The 20,583-nt window shown below is 46.0% G+C and overlaps 2 protein-coding genes across 2 annotated transcripts in view; one reads left to right on the top strand and one right to left on the bottom strand.

Moving 5' to 3' along the window:
* Positions 1–7,549, top strand: part of IRAG2 (inositol 1,4,5-triphosphate receptor associated 2) — a 69,880-nt gene extending 62,331 nt beyond the window's left edge. Inside the window, exons 35-37 of the mRNA XM_054988596.1 lie at positions 2,584–2,685; positions 5,039–5,131; positions 6,891–7,549. Of these exons, the coding sequence (XP_054844571.1) occupies positions 2,584–2,685; positions 5,039–5,131; positions 6,891–7,134 (439 nt within the window). The 3' untranslated portion in view covers positions 7,135–7,549. The remainder of the gene's footprint in view (positions 1–2,583; positions 2,686–5,038; positions 5,132–6,890) is intronic.
* Positions 7,487–20,583, bottom strand: part of DNAI7 (dynein axonemal intermediate chain 7) — a 28,510-nt gene continuing 15,413 nt past the window's right edge. Inside the window, exons 9-15 of the mRNA XM_054988890.1 lie at positions 19,600–19,708; positions 18,113–18,276; positions 16,224–16,374; positions 13,274–13,488; positions 11,500–11,670; positions 8,991–9,104; positions 7,487–7,879 (exon numbers count right to left, since the gene is read on the bottom strand). Coding sequence (XP_054844865.1) covers positions 7,607–7,879; positions 8,991–9,104; positions 11,500–11,670; positions 13,274–13,488; positions 16,224–16,374; positions 18,113–18,276; positions 19,600–19,708 — 1,197 coding nt within the window. The 3' untranslated portion in view covers positions 7,487–7,606. The remainder of the gene's footprint in view (positions 7,880–8,990; positions 9,105–11,499; positions 11,671–13,273; positions 13,489–16,223; positions 16,375–18,112; positions 18,277–19,599; positions 19,709–20,583) is intronic.

The following is a 20,583-nucleotide window of genomic DNA, read 5'->3' as shown; positions in this document are numbered from 1 at the left end:
TATAGGCAGAATAGAATTTTACTGCCTCCTCACTTACACTGGTCTCCATGAAATGCGGCTGCTGGGGGATAAGGGACCCCAAGGAACAAGTGGAGCTGCAGCCAGAAGAACGAATTCGTATAAATTGTCGATTCAGAACTAAGATACAAGTGATATCAGACACGTGTTTTTTAATGTGTCGGGGGATGCAATTTTATTTGGGAACTGAAGTTTTCAAAGACAGAGCCTCTCGGGATCACTGGGGGAGAGGAACTTTAAAATTGTTTTCTCGCAATCTCAATGGAGAGAGGAATACAAGGCCCTGTCCCTTGCGAGGGAAGCGCTCTCTCCATTGAGATTGCAAGAAAACAATTGCAAAGTTCTTCTCCCCTAGTGATCCCAAGAGGCTCTATCTTTGAAAACTTCAGTTCCCAGATAAAATTGTGTCCCCGGCTCGTTAAAAAACATGCATCTGCCATCACTTGTGGCTTAGCTCTCTGTCTGGATCTGTATCGGTAGCTATATTTTAAAAGATTTGAAACTTGTTTCTGGAATATTAACCTTTGCGCCTAAGGTGGTTCTTACCCTCCTATTGTAGACCAGAGGCTATTCCATCTTATTGCTATTCTTTAAAGATTCCAGCTCAACGCAGAGCCTTCACATTGGCTAGACTTAACTCCTTCCCCTCTAAAGTGCTTTCTGGTCGTTTCTCGGGACTCCCTTATTCTGAACGAGTTTGTGACTGTGGACAAGGAAAGTTAGAGACCTTGGATCATATAATAGTTTTTTGCCCTAAGTGGAGTAAGGAAAGAGAGAGATTTATTATTCCTATTATGTTAAAAGAAAAGCTTCCCTTCCTTCCTTGGGCAATCTCAGTGTTATTGTCTGATAACTTTCCTGACAATCAAACCTCTGTTATAGTGGCTTCCTTTTTAGCCACGGTGATAAAGAAACAAGATTTTCATGAGTTTAGATAGTTTAAAGTGATAATGACGAGTTATGTCTATGTGAATTGGGTATGTTCAAGTGTACAGTTCATATTTTGTTGGTGTTTGTATGGCTTATGGCTTCGGCCGGAAAAGAAATAAACATATTATTATTATCATTATCATTATCATTATCATTATCATTATCATTATCATTATCATTATCATTATCATTATCATTATTATTATTATTATTATTATTATTATTATTATTATTATTGTAGACTGCTTTGCAGCGCAGGAAGCTACTTGATGTGGAACTTGAAATAACTGGAGAAAGCACATTCCCTTTTAAGATCATGTGGTTCCTCTTCAGAGGTCACTGTTGGGTCTCCTTCCTCTTTCAGGCTTACTAACAGTCCTGCTAGTGTGCTATGAAAAGTACCTAGAACAATATATTGAGTGTGTGCATGTGCTCATGCGTGTGCATGCGTGCACGTGCTCTAAGAGCCGCAGTTTCTACAAACAACCTAGACTGAATTTATGCCAGCCTCTGTTTTAAGTAGCAAGACCTGAACCCAGAGTGAATTTCTGCTGACCCAAGCGCAGAGCGTGTTCTACCTCTGAGTAGATGCAGCACTTCTGGGTCAGCAGGAAGAAGAGGGAAGGCTTTTGATTTTGCTTCCATGTAAATATATGACTCCTTTCACTCTTCCTCAAAGCTGAGCTCTGCCGATGGTCACCCTAGCCAACTTTCAGAGGAGATAGCCATGCTAGTCTGTAGTTGCAAAATAGTAGAGTCCAGTAGCACCTTTAAGACTAACCAACTTTATTGTAGCATAAGCTTTCAAGAACCACAGCTCTCTTCGTCAGATGCATCTGACGAAGAGAGCTGTGGTTCTCGAAAGCTTATGCTACAATAAAGTTGATGAGTCTTAAAGGTGCTACTGGGCTTTTTACTAGCCAACTTTATTCACCTCTATATGAAGCATGTTGTGGGTCCTGCTGAAAATTATCTTTGTGTCATCTAAAAATACCTCAAGATTGCATCAGCTACTTTGCAACGTCTCTTTTGAGATGGTGCTGTCTTTTAAAACTCAACTTCCTGGCTAACATTGCAACTCCCTTCACACAAGCGTCCTCGTGTCATTTATCTTTTGTAGTTTAGCTCTAATTCTCATTGGCCCAGCATTCCACCCACTCCCATCGGCTGTCTCTCAGGATAGGCAGAGCTGGAGCCTGTCCTGTCTGTCACACCATCCTATGTACTCAATATAAACCAAGGCCCTCCATCCTGTAAACTCAGGCCTGTTTTCTCGCTTCTTATCCCCAAACTTTCTTCACTTTTAGAATGCTTCTTTTTTATACCAGCTCTTTACATTTAAACCCTTTTCTCTGCCTGCACACAAACGTACTTGGTGTCTTCAGTATGTCCCCGGGCCCACTTCTGGGGCTGGATTCTTCTGTTGCTTGATCACTCTTGTGAATGGCACATCTGTCTCCATTACCTCCTTCACAGCCTTGATTTTTGGGGGGAAAGAGAGCTCTGTTACACTGCAATGAGGAGTCTAGGATGGCCTGAATGCTTTGTACTAGGAAGTGCCCTTCATTACTTCCCACCCACCTCTCCAAAGCCTACTGGGCATAGCTGGTAGTGCATGCTGAATTCTTCCCACAGGTGCCTGGTAGGAGCAAAGCCAGATGAGAAGCGCCCTTCCCTGCAGCGATATATCAGCTCGCACTCCTGGACCGAATCAGAGGAAGAACAAGTTGAGACCCAGTAAGCTTCTGTTGCTTGGGCTACTTTTGGGTGTGCCTTTGGCCCAGGAATCCGGGGCTGCGGCTCATAGGCAGTCTCCTGTGCATTGTGCAAAAGTGTGGCAATTCGAGGTGGAGACCATGTTTTAACCAAGAAATATCTGGGAGAGGCAACCGTCCCAAAAAGGTCCTATTTACTTGACATACCCCAGGAAATCAAATGTGCTTTTAGGTGTTGTGTTGAGACCTAGCTGGCAGGGGAGAAGCATAGTGTGTTGCACTTGAACTTCAGAGCTGAGATGCTTTACAACAGTTGTTGTTCAGACGTGCACACTAACTCTTTCAAGTTATGCTTTTTCCTGTAGTCTAATCCTTCATGCTCATCAACAGTGTCATACAAATACTTGGCTGGTGGGGTTCAGGTAGCCTGTCTAGCATGGTGGGGGGGTGCTCTAGGGACTTGGGCACTCTGGGGCCCATGAAGCCAGGCAGATTATTTCATATGATCCAGTTACAGGGGGTGGGATTTGGGGTGGGCATGGTGGCGTTCAGTAGCCCTGGTTTGGGGTTCCTGTTTCCCAAGTCGTATCTGTGCAGGGAAGACTTTTGTGCGGACTTCCCTTAAAGTCTGACCTTGTAGTTCTGCCTTTTAACTTCCTAACATCCGGAGTTCTAAACTAATTGGTACTCATGATCGTGGTAGCTCACGTGAGTCTGCCTTCAACGGAACTGGACCAAGCTCCATTCCACCTACTCTGGCCAGCTGGTGGCAGCTTTCCCAAAGTCTCAACTCAAGGTCTTTCACCTCTCCTCCTACCTGATCCTTTTAAAGGGAGATGCCAGGGGTTGAGCCTGCAACCTTCTGCCAGCAGAGCAGATACTTTACTGATGATCTGTGGCCCTTTCGAAAAGGGGATGATTTGAACTTCTACCAGTTTATATGCTAAAACGACCCACATGTCATATTACCCTCATGCTACTGTTTTGTATGTCGAAATAGGTTGGTATGTGGGGGGTTAACGTGAGATTAGTCTTTAGACAAGAGCCTCACTCCACGTACAGGTGTCTCCCCGATGTATGTAGTTACAGTTGCTTATCATGTGTCCGTTCCCATAACTGATGGCCTCAGTGCTTGAGGAGAAAGGGCTGTTGTAAGTGCTCTCCCATCCAAAGTTCTGTGCATTATCCCCTGATCCCCAGGGCGTTCTCTGCAGCGGCACTCAATATGGAAGCTCATTTTGGCTTTCAGAAAACCCTTTTTGTAAACTATTTTTAGTGGTCTAAAACATGCTATGAGAGCTGTACTAGACCTCTTGGCCCTTTCTTGTATGCCCAGAGGGAATGCTGATGGCCGCTTCGGAGTCAGGAAGGAATTTTCCTCCAGGCCAGATTGGCCAGGGATCCTGGAGGTTTTTTGCCTTCCTTGGGGGCATAGAGCAGGTGAAGGAGGAGATACCTGTGAATTTCCCGCATTGTGCAGGGGGCTGGACTAGATGACCCTTGGGTCCTTTCCAGATCTGTGTTTCTGCCAAGATGGGTAGCCGTGTTTGTCTGTAGCAATAGAAAAGAGCAAGAGTCCAGTAGCACCTATAAGGCTAGGAAAATTATGTGGTAGGGTATGAGCTTTCGTGAGTCACAGCTCACTTCTTCAGATACAGCTAGAATGTGAGGCCACCTGTCCCTATATCTTGGAGAGTGGAGTGATTTCAGATGCCGAATGACAAGAGCAGGTAAATGACACGGAACGCATCTTCGCTTTCCTTATTACAAATCAGATGCAACTAGGAGTTTAGAAGGGTGGCAGGCTTTTTGGCATACATTAAGTTTCTAGTTCTCTCCCTACATGAATCACTCGACCCAGGAAGCTACTACGTTCCTTCTTTTTTCACCAATTTTGAATAGATTCTCTAGCCAAACTTTCTGACTCTCAAAAGCTCATACCCTGGAAATCTAGTTGGCCTTTAAAGTGTCACTGAACCTGAATCTTGCAACGCTAACAGAAACTAATTTAAAAATGTACAGGGTTTGGAATTAAATCATACATTAATCGTACAGCTAGAAAGACAACAGAAATATAAGGAGTTAGCCGTGTTAGTCTGTAGTAGCAAAATAGTAAAGAGTCCAGTAGCACCTTTAAGACTAACCAACTTTATTGCAGCATAAGCTTTCGAGAGCATGCATCTGATGAAGAGAGCTGTGGTTCTCGAAAGCTGATGCTGCAATAAAGTTGGTTAGTCTTAAAGGTGCTGCTGGACTCTTTGCTATTAAGAGAAATACAGAAACGCCTATGTTGGAAGACGAGGGGAGCTCCTCTTCCAAAAAGGACTTAGCCATTCTAGCAACAGTGATTGGCTGAACGTGAACTTTCCCTACAGGAACACTCCCCTGGAATCTCCCGAGGCGAAAGGAAGCAAGACCTGGAAGCTAAGTGGAAAGGAAAGCGCGTCGTCAAAATGGCTGCACTCGGCGTAAGTGGGGATGAAACCAAAAAAAAAAATAGCACCGACTTCGAATGCAGGAAAACCATCAGAACCTGTAGTTCCGCATTTGAGTTGGTGCCGCAAGAAACGACAGCAGGCCGATGATGGCAGTCCTACTTTTTCTGCTGTAAGTGGTTGTTTGAACGAAGGCAGAGTTCTGACATGGCGGGCAATAGCCGTGCTATAGAGGAGTAAGTGGGGCCCAGGATATAGAGTCAGGACATTTTCGGAAACTGCCCACCCAAGTCGTCTTCTCACCAACCACATTATTCAAACTCCAACCTCAGAAAGGAGGCTGGGGATTTGATGCAGGAGAAGTGCAAAGAGGAAAGCTGTGGGTATGATAGCTGGAGGTGAACCTTTTTCTGAAGCTACTGATAGGGTGTAACGCAGGCCCTTCGGCAATGCCGCACATTTCTCAGGGGAGCAGGGCAAGCCTTCCTTGTGTCTAACCTTTACATGAAACTGTTCGGGGTAGGGGAAGTAGGTATAGGGCTGGAGCTCATGCACTGCTATGCTGTGTGAACCCCAGTTAGCTATGACGTTTGTGTTTCGGATGGGCCATCGAGCACAGTGCAGCAGCTGTTCCTCCAAGTGACTGTGGGTGGCTGCGAAGAACAGCAATTATGAGTAATCCCTGGAGAGTTTTCCTGGCTCGGTAATGCTGGGAGCAACCGGAGGCATCTTCCATCGTGGAAATAAGCCTGGGTCTAGTAGCAGTTTTTATAAAACCTTTCAGCCCCCACGCAATGGCTGTCATGTAGGTTTACTGGTCAAGAGCAGCCCTTGGCACCCGAGGTCGTGATCCCATGTCCCCCCTGCTCCAGACGTTGGCCGAATGGGTGGGATCGTGTTCGGACTGAAGGAATCGTCCTCTCTGCTGAGGCATTTGCAGTAGGGTTGCAAGACGGATGCGTTGCGCCCAATGCAACCAAAAGGGCACCCACAGTCTCGTGAGGCAACAACCATCTCTGATGGCCTGTGTGCATGCACAATTTATCCTGTGCTGCCTCCATATGCAGGGGGTCAAAGGGGAAAGAAAGGATTTTCTGCACACTGGGGGGGGGGATGCATTCTTCCAGTCCCATTCCCGTCTGGTTCCATTGTGCTGACATTGTTACCTTCATGGCTTTGGTGCTATAGAAGCTGCAGAAAAAGAAGGCCTCCATTAAGGACTGGACTGCCTGAAGGTCTAGAAATCGTGGAGGATTTGACTGCTAGACGCAGGTCTTATCCCTCCTCAATCGCTTGTTCCATTAGCATACTTTCCCATTCATCTCCCTTAGGAATTTGAGTGTCCGGACTGAACTACTGTAAACCAGAACTTTTTATAAAAGGAAATAATGCAACTCGAGCAGATGAGCAAACCATTTTGGCTTCCTCTTCCACTCCAGTAGAAAAGAGCAAGAGTCCAGTAGCACCTTTAAGACTGAAAAAGGTTATCTTTGTGTATCGTAGAACCTATTCGACTAACAACATTTGTGGTAGAGTATGAGCTTTCGTGAGTTACAGCTCATTTCTTCAGATGATCTGAAGAAGTGGGCTGCGACTCACAAAAGGCTCATACCCTACCCCAAATTTTGTTAGCGTTATAGGCGCTACTGGACTCTTGCTCTTTTCTGTTGCTACAGGCAGACTAACACGGCTACCCATCTTGATCTGTTCCACTCCAAAGAGTCTCAATTGCCTAGCACATTGGCATCAGTCTAGAAGTCCGAGATGGTGTGACGACATCTTTTCTCTGCAGGCGCACCCGAGTTTCTTCCTGGGCCGCCTCTTTGCGAACTACCTTCTGCCGGGCAAACAAGACTTTCTGTGTTTCTCTCATCGCTGTTGTGCTCCTGGCTGTTCTTTCGTCGTTCCTCGTAGGCCTGTCATTCCAGAGGCCTGCTGAAGCTGCCCCTGTTGGGACCGGGAGTGCTTGGACTTCAATCCAGCAGCTGCTGTGGCCCCACACTGGGCTTCTGCACGAGGGGCCCCCACCCGTGTAACACGCAGGTGGCATGTAAAATGGGCCTCTGGATGCTGAGCTGGGGACAAGCCTGCTGTACATCTTTTATCATGGAGCTTAGTGCAAAGGGACAGGTCAAGCTCTCTCTGTTTTAATGTGATCCAACCTATAAAAAACAAAACTTTGCCATTGCTGTAAAAGGCAGTTTGTTTCAGTCTTTAGAAATGTTAAGGACTCGCGTTCCAAACTGCAGTCCCACCCTTTCTGGCACTGCAATTCTGTCTACTGAACGGATAATTTTTAAAGCATCTATTTTTCTTTTCATCTTACTTAAGCTTCGATCTTCGGAAAATAAAAATTTCTTTGTATTTGGAAGTGATCATAGCTTTTGATTAAATTTAGTATTTATTATAAAACATGGAAGTTGTCTGGATTCTGAAATAATTCCTACGCTTAACCTCTTACAGACGTGGTGTTTTCAACTCAAGGTGGTTCGAGTGGCACGCAGTGCCTTAGGCGTATGTCAGTACCCTGGTCGCCAGCAGCAGCTGGTACACGGAGTCAATGAAAAGGAAGTGGGTGTTTTTCACTCTCTCCATTGCTGCTTCGCTGGCAGTGTCTTTCATCAAGTGGAAAAGGGTGGAGTGAAATTCCGATTCTTCAGCTATGGTTTTGGAGAAGGCCTGGCTGCTCTCGGTGATCTGCAGTTTCTGAGCTCTCTGTCCATTGAACATATAAAGGGCCCAATCCTCCACGACAGCTTCTTCGGTCAAGTGTTCACATGCCTGCAGCCAGGCGGGAGAGAGTTAGAGTTACTGTATGATTGCAGCGAAGGACATTGTACTGGGCTTGGAAGCATAGCTTTGAGTAAGGGAGTGGTATCTCTGTCTGCATTTTGATCATTTTGAACTAATAACAAAAACATTAATAATAACATTCAATTTATATACCACTCTTCAGGATAACAATGCCCACTCGGAGTGGTTTACAAAGTGTGTTGTTATTATCCCCACAACAATCCCCCTGTGAGGTGGGTGGGGCTGAGAGAGCTCTGAGAGAGCTGTGACTGACCCAAGGTCACCCAGCTGGCTTCAAGCAGAGGAGTGGGGAATCAAACCCAGTTGTCCAGATTAGAGTCCTGCTACTCTTACCCACTAAACCAAACTTAACTTCACCAGGGTAATTTTAGAGGGAGCCTAAAATTGTTTTTTCTTGTCCCCTCAACAATGCCACCACTCTCAGACCTAAACTGGACATTACGGCACTCACGGGTCCAACCTGTGGCCATCAACGCCATTTTAGAGGAGAATTTAGCAGTTTAAAAATTGCCACAAGGGCCAAATCAGTGCTTTTCCCTACAAGGCTGTCTCCAAAGCAGTTTTCAGCATTGTCCTCCCCCTCTTCTATGTTACTTGTGCAACAACCACCCTCTGAAGTAAGTTAGGCGGAGAGCATGGGGTTGGCCCAAGGTCACCCAATGAGTTTTCATGGCAGAACGGGGGTTCGAAACGGGGTCTCCCAGATCCTAGTTGGACAATAACTGGTACACAACGGTGGTTTTCCCATTGTTATGATTCTATTGTATCTCACTTGCAGTGTATGAGATGCCCTGCATCTCAGTGAGAAAGGTGGACTATAAATGAATAAATAATTAAAATATACATGCTGCCCTGAACTTCTCACAGGAAGGGTAAGATAAAAATGGAGTGCACCTAAAGCAGCTGGCTTGCCTGTTCCTAGTTAAAGTGATTTTACTGGGTAATGTTAAAGAGGGTTAACATAGATGAAGGCATATCATGGAAAGGGGAACAAGGAAGCCTACGGGATGCTTCCAGTCTCCTAAGTGTGGGTTGGGGGGGGGCAACGTTGCAGCCTTGAGAGATTTGGATCTCTCACCTTAAAGACGATTTGATCCTCTCCGCACTTCCAGTTCCACTTGCTCCAGCCGAAGGCGAAAGCTGATGCGACCAGCGCCATCTGCTGGTAGCAGGTGTGTTCTGCAATCGGGGTCTGCAATCAAGGTGAAAACGGCAGATAGGAAGTGAATGGGCTTCTCTGCCCGACAACAGCTCTCTCCTAGTCCTGATTCCAAAAGGCAAGGAGCTGTTGTGTGATTTCACGGGACTGTCTGAGGCCAAGAAAACAGCTGCTAGGATCTACCCTCCCCCGAAACAAGAGACTTAACAGATTTGCGATATTCACACCCTCCCCTATTGTATCTATTCTCATTGAATGTCCCAACTGTCAATCATGTTGTATTTTTGCTCTGTGAATATCCTACTAATAAAAATACTAAACAAAGGAGGAAATTCCTAAGAGACCACTAATACAATACTGAAGATTGTCTCGGTATAAATAAATACAATTTATAGGTCAAACCAAGTATAACAATATTTTGGTCATAACATATATAATAATGTAATATCCTTCTACTACAATTGAGCAGTGATTTGTTCATATCACAACCAGAGCCTTTGGAGAAATCGCATTATTAGTCAGTTGTCACAATGTCCCTTTCAGGTAAGTATCAATCATCTGTTGATTTCAATAATTGTCTCTTTGATATGTTTTTCGGTTTTTAGGCAGGATTCCCACTGGCATCCAACGATGGGTGAGTATGCTCCAGGAGGAAAAATTCCCAGATCTCCTGGGCAGTTGGCAACAGGTGCGCCAGCTCTTTAGCCCGTTTTGCAGTTGCTTTTTCAAGCCAAGAATTCTGCTGCCTACAACATGATAAATAATCTATTTACAACAGATGTGCTGCACAAAATTACAATGAATCGTAATAAAGTTACAGTAAATCTATAATTCAAAATGCAAGGTTTCCTTTACTTACTCCATTCTTCCTGGTCTTTTCATGCGAGGCAGTGGTGATTCTCTACGTCATTTTCTCTGAGTACTGCCCAACCATATCGTGGTCACAAATATAGGTGGTCGACTAATTAGAGGGATGATTAGAATGACGGTGCAAAACCAAGTAGTAGAAGGATATTACATTACTATATATGTTATGACCAAAATATTGTTATACTTGGTTTGACCTATAAATTGTATTTATTTATACTGAGACAATCTTCATTATTGTATTAGTGGTCTCTTAGGAATTTCCTCCTTTGTTTAGTGTGTATTGGGGACCACTTTCCCTCATTGTTGTTATAACTACTAATAAAAATAACAAAACCCACCACCTATCCCTGGTTTAGGAGTCAAAGGGAAGAGGAGGGGACAGAGTTGCAGCCAAAGTATGTTTACTTAGAAATAAGTCCCATTTCTAGTAAGAATGTGAAGGACAGCAACCTTCAGTGGGTTCATAATAAGGTCTTGCAATGCACAAAGGGGGGGAAGAACATTTCTGGGGAAAAAGATGTTCCCACAATTGATCCTTCACCTTGAAAGATGATAGCTCGGGGGTGGGGGGACATGTGCTTCATATGCAGAAGACCCCTCCCTCCAGCTTCAATCTCCAATGCAAAAATCTCGGAGGGTTTTCCCGGCCCTGGGACTTACTCGGAGAGCCTCTGCCAGCTACAAATGGACCAATAGCCAAACGTGATGTTACGCAGCTTTGGGAAGAAATAACGTCTCAATGGTTATAGCGCATCGGGCATCTCCAGTTAAAGGACCCCTGGTGCTAGAAAAGACCTTGTTTTGTCTGAGCCACTATTAAGACAGAGGGGCCGACTCGGTATAAGGCAGGTTATCCACTGGATGAAGCTCTTGAGAAGCCTTGGCCAGAAAGGTTCATCTAGATCAGTGGTCTTCAACACGTTGGTTGGGACCTTCAGATTGGTTGTAGAACACACCCATCATCCTGTCTGCTGGGTCTGCCATGTCTTTGTAGTGCCATTGGGAAAGACTGGCACAGCAGAGTGAATGAGGGCACCCGCCACCTCTTGCCTCTGTTTGCATGCAGGTTGAGAAGAGCAGCAGGCTAGCAGGGCACAACGGAGCATTCCTCGAGCTGTGGCTGCTGCCCTGTGCCTCACCATGGCATGCTTCCTGGTCATCAGCTCGTGTTGCCTGCCTCCAGATTCCTTAGTCTGCTACTCGTTGTCCTACCCTTGATACCAGAAGTTCTAACTGTGGGTGCCTCTTCTTCCTATCACATGACTGTGACGTCATATGCTTGCAGAAGCCTGAAGGTTGCTGATCCAGACGAGCATACTTTTTCCAACTCTGGCCTGACTATCCATAGCCCCAGCGGTAGCGAAATTTCCCATAATTCGGCAGCCCTGCACTGACTTCAGTTCTTGCAGTCTAGCAATCAGGTATACCCTCCCCTGCTCAAGTTTTGTAAAACTGTGCTCCCGCCTATTATGGTTCTGGGATGGTTGGCTGTCCTCCGCCTGCACTAAAAGAATTTGGCCTCATCAAAACCAATGACAACGGTTGGCCAGGTACTTACTTTTCTATTCAGGCTGACATATTGTGACGAGTATTCGGCTGGGAAGATGTTCATTCCGGCCTTCTTCAAAGCAATGGTGAGGGACAGCGGAGGCATCCATATACCTCTCAAGTGAGAAAGGAGATCAGGGTCTTCCATCGTGGTTACAGAGATTAGCATGCACTCGTTCTTCTGTCTCCGAGAGCAATGGAAACACAGGCTAGTTGCTGAACATCTGTAACATTTGCTTCCTATATTGCTAAGGCACAGTTCTAATTTAAAACTCCAGCTGTGCTTTGCTGCTGTGGCAAAAATGGGGGAACTTAGGAAGTGGCAGAGCAAGAGCGAACTGCCCCAGGGAGTAGCTAAATCCTGGAGTTGGTTTGGGTGTAATGCCAAACGACAGTTTGGGGCGACATGAACAAATCCCGTGCTTGCATGCTCAGTCAATAACTGACTTCTGCTTAAATGCAAATCGTACTTTGCTGTTATGACTGGACCGCAGAGAACTGGGGGGATGGGGGGCTCCTCCAAGCTCAAGCAAAATCCAACCAGGGGGGCAAAGCCTCTTGGAGGACAAAACCTAAATAACAACTACTTAATAACTGATATATGCAAACTGGGTCTATTAACCAGTTATTTCCTTTGTCTTGTTCTCTAGGATGGAAAAGTCCTTCTATCGTCAGTTGGTCACAAGAAAACCAGCGGTAGAGTCCTGTTTGCCAAGGCGTAACAAAAGTCAAATAAACCTTGGAACACAAGCCTTTGTAGTTGTTTCTTGTCCAATGAGGGCGGAGCCAACAGGCATGCGCCAGCAATATCTTCCCGTTTTGTGAATAACACTTTTTCAGAGGCTGTATACGTGTCTTTAATGGTCTGGTTGTGCTGCCTATATACAGTTTTAAACAGGGACACTGTATAACGTAAACTACGAAGGGGGTTTTGCAAGTGGAAAAGACCCAGCAATGTACAGATAATTACTCTTTACCCATGGTGTATGCTCTACTGGAGGGATTTCATGACCTCTTCTATGCATTGCATGTATTATTATAGGAGTTGAATTGTTGTAGTCATTGATGTTAGGATTCATATGCTCAATGATACTGTGATTTTCGATTACTGAGCACCTTTGCACGTTTTGCACTTTATAGTAAAGTTTGTATATATCAGTTATTAAGTAGTTGTTGTTTAAGTTTTGTCCTCCGAGAGGCTTTGCCCCCCTGGTTAGATTTTGTTATGACTGGACCGGCATGCTATGGTTCATGTTCTGCCTCTAAACTATGATAGCAAACCTGCTTCAAAGACATCCCTAAATGGCTCTGACCATGCCAGACTGAGCTATGTTTCTCCGTGAGTCGCCAATTCAAGTGCACCCAAAGTTCGTAACAACAGAAGCTCAGAGCAGTGATTCATCTTAAGACATAACAAGCAGCCCCTGTTACGGCAGAAAATTTACCGGCAGTCTGCATCAGGATTAATCTAATGTAATCATGATACATGTCCCCGTGATGTTTGAACCTTGGGAGGTTTGGGGTAGGAACCTCTACCCTTACTGAGCAGCAAATCCATTAACGGGGACCTTGGCTGAATAGCTGAGCATCTGTTTTGAATGCAACAGGTCCCAGGTTCAGTTTCCGGTAAAAAGGACCAGGTGGCAGGTGATGTAAAAGAGGTCTACCTGAGGCCCTGCAGAGCCACTGGTGGTCAGAACAGGTGACTGTGACCACGACAGCCCCCTGGTCTTCCTATGTCGGATATTCCCAGGGCAGCACAGCTCTGGCTAGCATGAGCGCACCTTGATGTGAATCTGCACCTCGGCGAAGGTGGTGAGGACGGAGAGGACGGCTTGGTCGGGGCCTTGGGGCCGCAGCTCCCACGACTGGTAAGGCATGTTGAGATGAGCGTCTTGCAGCAGCGTGATGGTGCTGAAGCCGTTCATCTTGAACGAGATCTCCTTCTCCTTCACGTTGAAGACTATGTCCCCGACTGCATCTGTTCGCCAGTATTTGCCTTGGAAGTGGAGGGACGGAAAGGAAAAGAGCGTCAGCTGGCATGGAAAGTGGTACGCTGGCATAGCTCCAACGGTCAGAGATCCAGAGGGGTGAGCCACGTTAAGTCTGTAGTCGCAAAATTTTCAAGAGTCCAGTAGCACCTTTAAGACAGATGCATCTGACGAAGAGAGCTGTGGCTCTCGAAAGCTTATGCTACTATAAAGTTGGTTAGTCTTAAAGGTGCTACTGGACTCTTTGCTATAGATCCAAGGGATACTCTTCCATTCTAGAAGGACCAAATGAGCAGATAGGAATTTCATAACGGGAGCTTTTTAAAAAAATGCAATTAAAATGCATGAGATGCCATTTTAATGCAATTATTATTCAATTATTTAGAAAAATGTAGATGCCGTCTTTCCTGAAGCCTGCTTGAGGTAACTCACAAAATAAAAACAGTACAATAATACAATTATTATTATCTGCTAGGCCTTTGGTGGCTGAGGCAAACGGGTCTCCTATTCGGCCTCCTACTGGGGGGGGGCATATCCCCTCCCTGGTCTTTGCTTTTTTCATCTGTCGACTTTCACCGACCCCCGTGGGCCCAAAATGACTGTACACGGGACTGTGCAATGTGTGCTGCCGAGGGTGGATTTGTAAAACTGTATTTGCTCCTTTTATGCTAGCGGTTTTTATCTGTTTCATTTTTATGTCTTTTCTATTGATGTGATCCACTCAGCGCCTGCTTGCAGGAAGAGCCGACTGTAAGTCCAATAATAAATCAATAAAATAAATAAACTATAAAATCATTTCAATCTGTAGCAACAAACCAAAATTGAGCAGCCTAACATGATATCCATAAAACAGGCTGGAAGACGACCATTTTAAAAACAGCTTTCAAAGCTGGAACACTTCTGTTTAAAAACCTGGCTAAAAAGAAATGTTTTGGCTTGGTCCTCAAGGAGAGTAAAGAGAGACCGTTCCGAAGGCAAGGTGCCATCACCGAGAAAGCCCTTCTCTGGTTGCTACCCACCTCATGATCTTAACCGGCAGTCTGCACAGTAGGGGAGGAGACGCTCCTTCGCGTTATCAGATCTGCAAAGGCCTGATTCTGATTGAGCCTGTGGTCCAAGGGGGGGGGGGTAAAACCTTCTCCCCCACACCATTTTCCTGTCTTGGAATAGCACCAGGAGCCCACTAGGTTCCCCGCTGTGGAAACGTATGGCGGCCAGTACATTTGCCAGTAAGTTACTCCCAAAGGGCAAACTGTGGCTCCCCAAAGCCATTCCAAATTGGAAAACAGAACAAGGGGAGGCTGCCCCCCCCTCCCAGGCCCCTCTCAGGTCTTGATCAAAATCAGGCCACCGTGTGCTGAATAAGCTATTTTTAAAAATAGCTTATTAAGGTTTTTTTTGTTTGTTTTTTAAAGGCAGAAAACAAATAACAGCTTGCTGATCTAAATACGTTCTAACTAGCTAAAATACTATTGGCTAACTGGCTACTGGTTTTTATCTGTTTTATTTTTATGTCTTTTCAATTGATGCGACTCGCTCTGAGCCTGGTTGCGGGAAGAGCAGACCGGCTGACTGACTTAAGCGTTCTCTGTGTTGGTTCCAAAGCTGGTTGATCTTACCCAAGTCCATCCATGCCCGCTTGTTCTAGGCATCCCGGAGGTGGCATGGAGCTCAGGAACGCTCTTCTCACATTGCAGGTAGTTGGCAATGGCTACAAGGTACAAGACTGATAAACCACCTGGAGACAAACAGGCTTCTTGAAAGCCCACCCGAGGAACCAGTCAGGGCTCGGTTTCTTAACTGGACGTTACAGCCCTGTGAAGGTAAAGGTAGTCCCCTGTGCAAGCACCGAGTCATTACTGACCCATGGGGGGACATCGCATCACGACATTTTCTTGGCAGACTTTTGTTACGGGGTGGTTTGCCATTGCCTTCCCCAGTCATCTACCCAAGGAAACTGGGTACTCATTTTACTGACCTTGGAAGGATGGAAGGCTGAGTCACCCTTGAGCTGGCTACCTGAACCCGGCTCTGCCACTCTGCGCCACGGGGCTCCTTCCATCCTTCCGAGGTACTCATTTTACCAGTTTCCTGGGGCTAAAGTGTAGATGACTGGGGAAGGCAACGGCAAACCACCCGTAACAAAAGTCTGCCAAGAAAACGTCGTGTCGCGACGTCCCCCCTTGGGTCAGTAATGTCTCGGTGCTTGCACAGGGGGACTACCTTTACCTTACCTTACAACCCTGTGAAAGTTTAGGGAGTATGGCTGTAGCTGAGATCAGCACCAAGCAGTGGCCTTCCCCAAGGAGAAGAAAGCAGCTCAGGTGCAGCTGATTAACAGAGCTTGGGACTTTCCGAGACAACAGGCCTAGCAAGAGACACGCAGGCTATGAGACTTGAACCAAAGTTTCACTCTGTGTTAGGCAGTACAAGGCCTGATCCTTACAAGCAGGTTATGCTGAAACCTACCACCCCTATATTAACACTATGCTCTGTTTCAGCATTTCTTCAGCTCTGTATCATTTTATTTGCTGATGTTATGTCTCTGTAAACTTGCATTCATTGACCCTGTGGCATTGGTTATTGAAATGTCTTTGATATTGATTGTACTAATCTCTCACTATGTAATCCACCTTGAGAATCAGTGAGAAAGGCGGACTATAAATGGCATAAATAAAATAAATAAATACTAGGCACATGGAAGAAAAGCACTTGTTTTCAATGGCTGGCTGGCCAGTCAGACCTGCGGGGTCCCATCTTCCGATCAGAGGCTGTTCAAAATAAACCACGCTGTCAAGAAGCTGGACGGTGAGTCCTACGACATAGAGCGAGGTGTCCTCTCCTTCTTCACACAGTCCGATGTAGTTACAGGTTTCCAAACCGGTGTCCAGCACCTACAGCAAGAAGAGGAAAGCACACACACGGCTTTTCCCTGTTTGTTACTTCCCTTTCATTCCTGACTCCTCGTTTATTTTACTAGAGCATTCCTAGAGAATTTGGCTCACCTGAAGGCCAATTAAGGTCACCTGAGACCTGCCTGCCATGCTCAGTGATGTCTTTTACTTTGGGGGATGGGGGGGATAGACAGCTTGCAGTTCTGCCGTTCTTTTGCTATTTTCTCTGCTATCGCTATCCTGCACTCGGCTGTCTTATCTATGGGTGTGGGGGTGGATGGAGCTCGAGGCTCCTGGGGACCTTGGGGCCTTGGTGCTTGCATCACTTCCGCCTTCTAGCTTTCCCGCGAGAAACCGCGCACCAAGACTAACGGACTTCTGCTCAAAAAAAGGGGAGGAGAGAGGAGGGTATAACTAGCCCACCAGGCCTTGCTCCGGTATTCCTGGCAATTGCTTTCCGTTGTGCTCTAAGGGTGCTAATCTCTTAATAAAGACCTTTAACTCATTCATGAAGGGAAGTAGTCTAGGAGAATCCCCTGGCAGAGCCTTATAATTATAGGGTTGACAACCTCCAGGTGGTAGTTGGAGCGCTCCCATAATTACAACTGTTCTCCAGGTGACACAAATCAGTTCCCCTGGAGAAAACGGCTGTCTTGGAAGGTGGATTCCATGGCATTGTACCCAGACGAGGTCCCTCCCCTCTCTAAGCCCCGCCTTCCTGAGGCTCCATCCCCCCCCCCCGCCCCCCAATCTCCAGGAATTTCCCATCCTGAACCTGGGAACTCTAGCCAATTAGCACGTCCTGGTGGACATGTTGAAACTGTGGATTGAGTGGACCTAGGCAGAGCTTCGGCTGATAAACTCTTTAGTTCAAACACAGTACACTTAATAATAATAATAATAACAACAACAACAACAACAACATTTGATTTATACACCGCCCTTCAGGACAACTTAATGCCCACTCAGAGTGGTTTACAAAGTGTGTTGTTATTATCCCCACAACAATCACCTTGTGAGGTGGGTGGGGCTGAGAGCGCTCTGAGAGAGCTGTGACTGAGCCAAGGTCACCTAGCTGGCTTCAAGCGGAGGAAGGGGGAATCAAACCCAGCTCTCCAGATTAGAGTCCCGCCACTCTTAACCACTACACCAAACTGGCTCTGAAAAATGTTCAGCTGCTGAAAAACATTTATAAACCAGGCACCTCTTACTTCACTGAGCAAAGTTTGAAGCCTTTCTCCCACCTACGGAGCCTTCCTCCAAATTGAGTGGCTCTTCTGTTGGAGGAAGAGTCAAGTTGGAGGAAGGCTCCTTACACTGAAAAATAAGGATCCTTGGAGGATGGATCCACTCCAGTGTGTCTATGGACAGCTGAGCTCAGAAACCAAGATGATTATTGTTATGGGATGCATCTGACGAAGAGAGCTGTGGCTCTCGAAAGCTTATGCTACAATAAAGTCGGTTAGTCTTAAAGGTGCTACAGGACTCTACTATTTTGTGACTACAGACTAACATGGCTAACTCCTCTGGATCTGTTATTGGACGGAATATCTGTGTCCCGTAGAGCTGCCAACCTGCTTTCCCATCTTGTGAACCACTAAGAACTATAGCCAATGACTCTGTTGGAGGAAAGCTTGGCCATTTGCTACAAACCTCAACACTTAGGGAGTCATTCCCATTTAACAAGCAAAATAAGCACTTTCCTAAATGTCTGACGTTTTTCAAGGACGGAAATTACCTCCACCATGGTCCACCCTTTAACGTGCTTGGCTTGGGGTGGAAGCTTCAGGGCATCGAAATGATACACGCCCCCCACGGGCATGAACTGGTGCAAATCCACAATATAGTCTTCCAGCAGTAGCTCCTCTCCGACGTCAGGGATCCGCAGTGCAGATAACCGAGCTAAATGACAACAAAAATGTGAGAGGGTCCGATTTAAAACCCTTGCCCAGTAGTTGAGCAGGCTTCAGGGCTATTAAGCATCATTCCCAGTTTATGGTACTAATTATATAATTGTAGCTGCAGCTTCACAGGCCACAGGCTCCTGAGTTCATAGCACGGCACCACCGCACCATCCGAGCATATGCCCTATCTAGAATGTCTTTTCACATACCCACCCCATGTTGCCAACCATCTGACTGAATTGCTTGAATCGATGCTGTTTATAGTTTAAACTTGTTGTGATTTTGTTATATAATTATAAGGTATACTAGAGTTTTTACTGTTACCGTGATCATTGTATTATAATCCTAATGTTGTTGACATCAATTGCTAAGGCTGTGAGCTATCACAATAAAGCTTATGATAATGATGATCAGGAGTCATTTCGTAGAAAAAGCGCTGGAGGAACTCATTAACATAATTCATTAGCATAATTTATTAGCATAGGCCACACCCCTTGCCATCTCTGGAAGTGTGTCATTGGCATAACTGATTTGCATATGCCACACCCCCTGACATCACCTATCCTGGCTGTTTTAGACCCAATCCTGGCCATTCAGGGCCAAAATTGGGCCCAAAATGGCAAAAAGGGGCTGAAAATGGCCGAAAAGGGGCCCAAAATGGTCAGGATCAGGCTGCTGCTGAGTGGGAGAGTGATCCACCACTCGTCAGAGGCCCGATGCGGGCCATTTCGGCCCCACCTCAGGCTGAAACGGGCCCAAAATGGCCGAGGTCAGGTGGGCGGGGCCACCTGACATGTGACCTCTTTGGAACTGCGTTCCTGCACGTTCCTCCTCGAAATGAGCCCTGATGATGATACTCACCCAATGAAATCCATGGCGCACATACTTATGGACTCCCCAATATTATTGCAACTGGATTCCCCTAGCAGAGACCCCAGTCCCACAAACCCTTACATTACAATTGCTTTCAACTGCATAAGTATTAGTATGCTCGGACAATTACTCTAATACCTGAAATTGTTCTCCCCTCCTTACAAAATCTAAAATCTTCTGCTTCCCCTGCCCACCCACCTGGATCATTTTAGTAAACTTTTTTTTAATGTATGGGGAAGGTTATATCTACATACCCCCAGCAATTGTTTTGTTGTTTGGTGCCCCCTACCCTTTCTCCAAATTCCAAAAGTACTTGCAGGCTCAATAAGTTTGAGGACCCCTGCCCTAAGGGGGATCCTTTCCATACACATGGTAGGGGACAGAACAGGTCTTCAGATTTTCAGTGAATGCTGTTAGCTATGATCCAACCGTATAGGGAGCCCGATACCTCTGGAAACAGAATGCAAGATCATGGATTTTTTCTCGTAGACCTCTATTGGGATTTCATCCACAATTGTATTTTTCCTTTCTTGGACGTTAAGGGCGCTTTTGTGTGTCTAGGTAGAAAGCACAAGCAAAAGCACACATAAAAAAGGCATTAAGAGTGACATTAAACAGGCCTTCTTTGTACAGGTACTGCAAGAGACTTGTTACCTTGCATTCATGCAGCCACGGCCCATGTGGCCTTGCACGAGTCAGATACAGAAATATGATTTCATTGCTATTTAAAATTGCTATTTTTATTTTTTGTTTGTTTGTTCGCTAGCTATTCGGGCCCTGCCTCTTTTTCTTTGCTACGGCAGATGGCAATAGAATTTAGGAATTCAGCAGACACAAACTGGACCCGTGCAAAAACAGAGCGACACAAGATGGGACAGAGGGACTCTTGCACAGGGCCAATCTAGATACAACGGTGTCTTCACAGCCGCCGCAAGGATGCCACCGCCATTTTATAATCATTTAAAAATGCTGCAAGAGCCCAGTCTTGATTGGACAGCAGCACAGCAAGCTGAAGTACTTTTGTCCAGTTTTGTCTATTTTTGTCGTAGAAAAAGAGCTGGAGGAATTGATTAGCATAACTCATTAGCATATTAGCATATGTCACACCCCTTGCCATCACTGGCAGTGGGTCATTAGCATAACTGATTTGTATATGCCACACCCCCTGACATCACCTATCCTGGCTGTTTTGGACCCAATCCTGGCTATTCAGGGCCGAAATTGGGCCCAAAACGGCAAAAAGGGGCTGAAAATCGCTGAAAGGGGGCCCAAAATGTTCACGATCGGGCTGCTGCTGAGTGGCAGAGTGATCCACCACCTGTCAGAGGCCCGATCTGGGCCGTTTTGGCCCCAGTTCAGGCTGAAACGGGTCCAAGATGGCCGAGGGTCAGGACAAGGTCACCTGACATGTGGCCTCTTTGGGGAACTGCCG

The sequence above is a fragment of the Eublepharis macularius genome, chromosome 9, assembly GCF_028583425.1.
Source record: "Eublepharis macularius isolate TG4126 chromosome 9, MPM_Emac_v1.0, whole genome shotgun sequence".
NCBI lineage: Eukaryota > Metazoa > Chordata > Lepidosauria > Squamata > Eublepharidae > Eublepharis > Eublepharis macularius.
The sequence above is the reverse complement of the archived record's forward strand: the minus strand, read 5'-3'. Positions and strand labels throughout refer to the sequence as shown.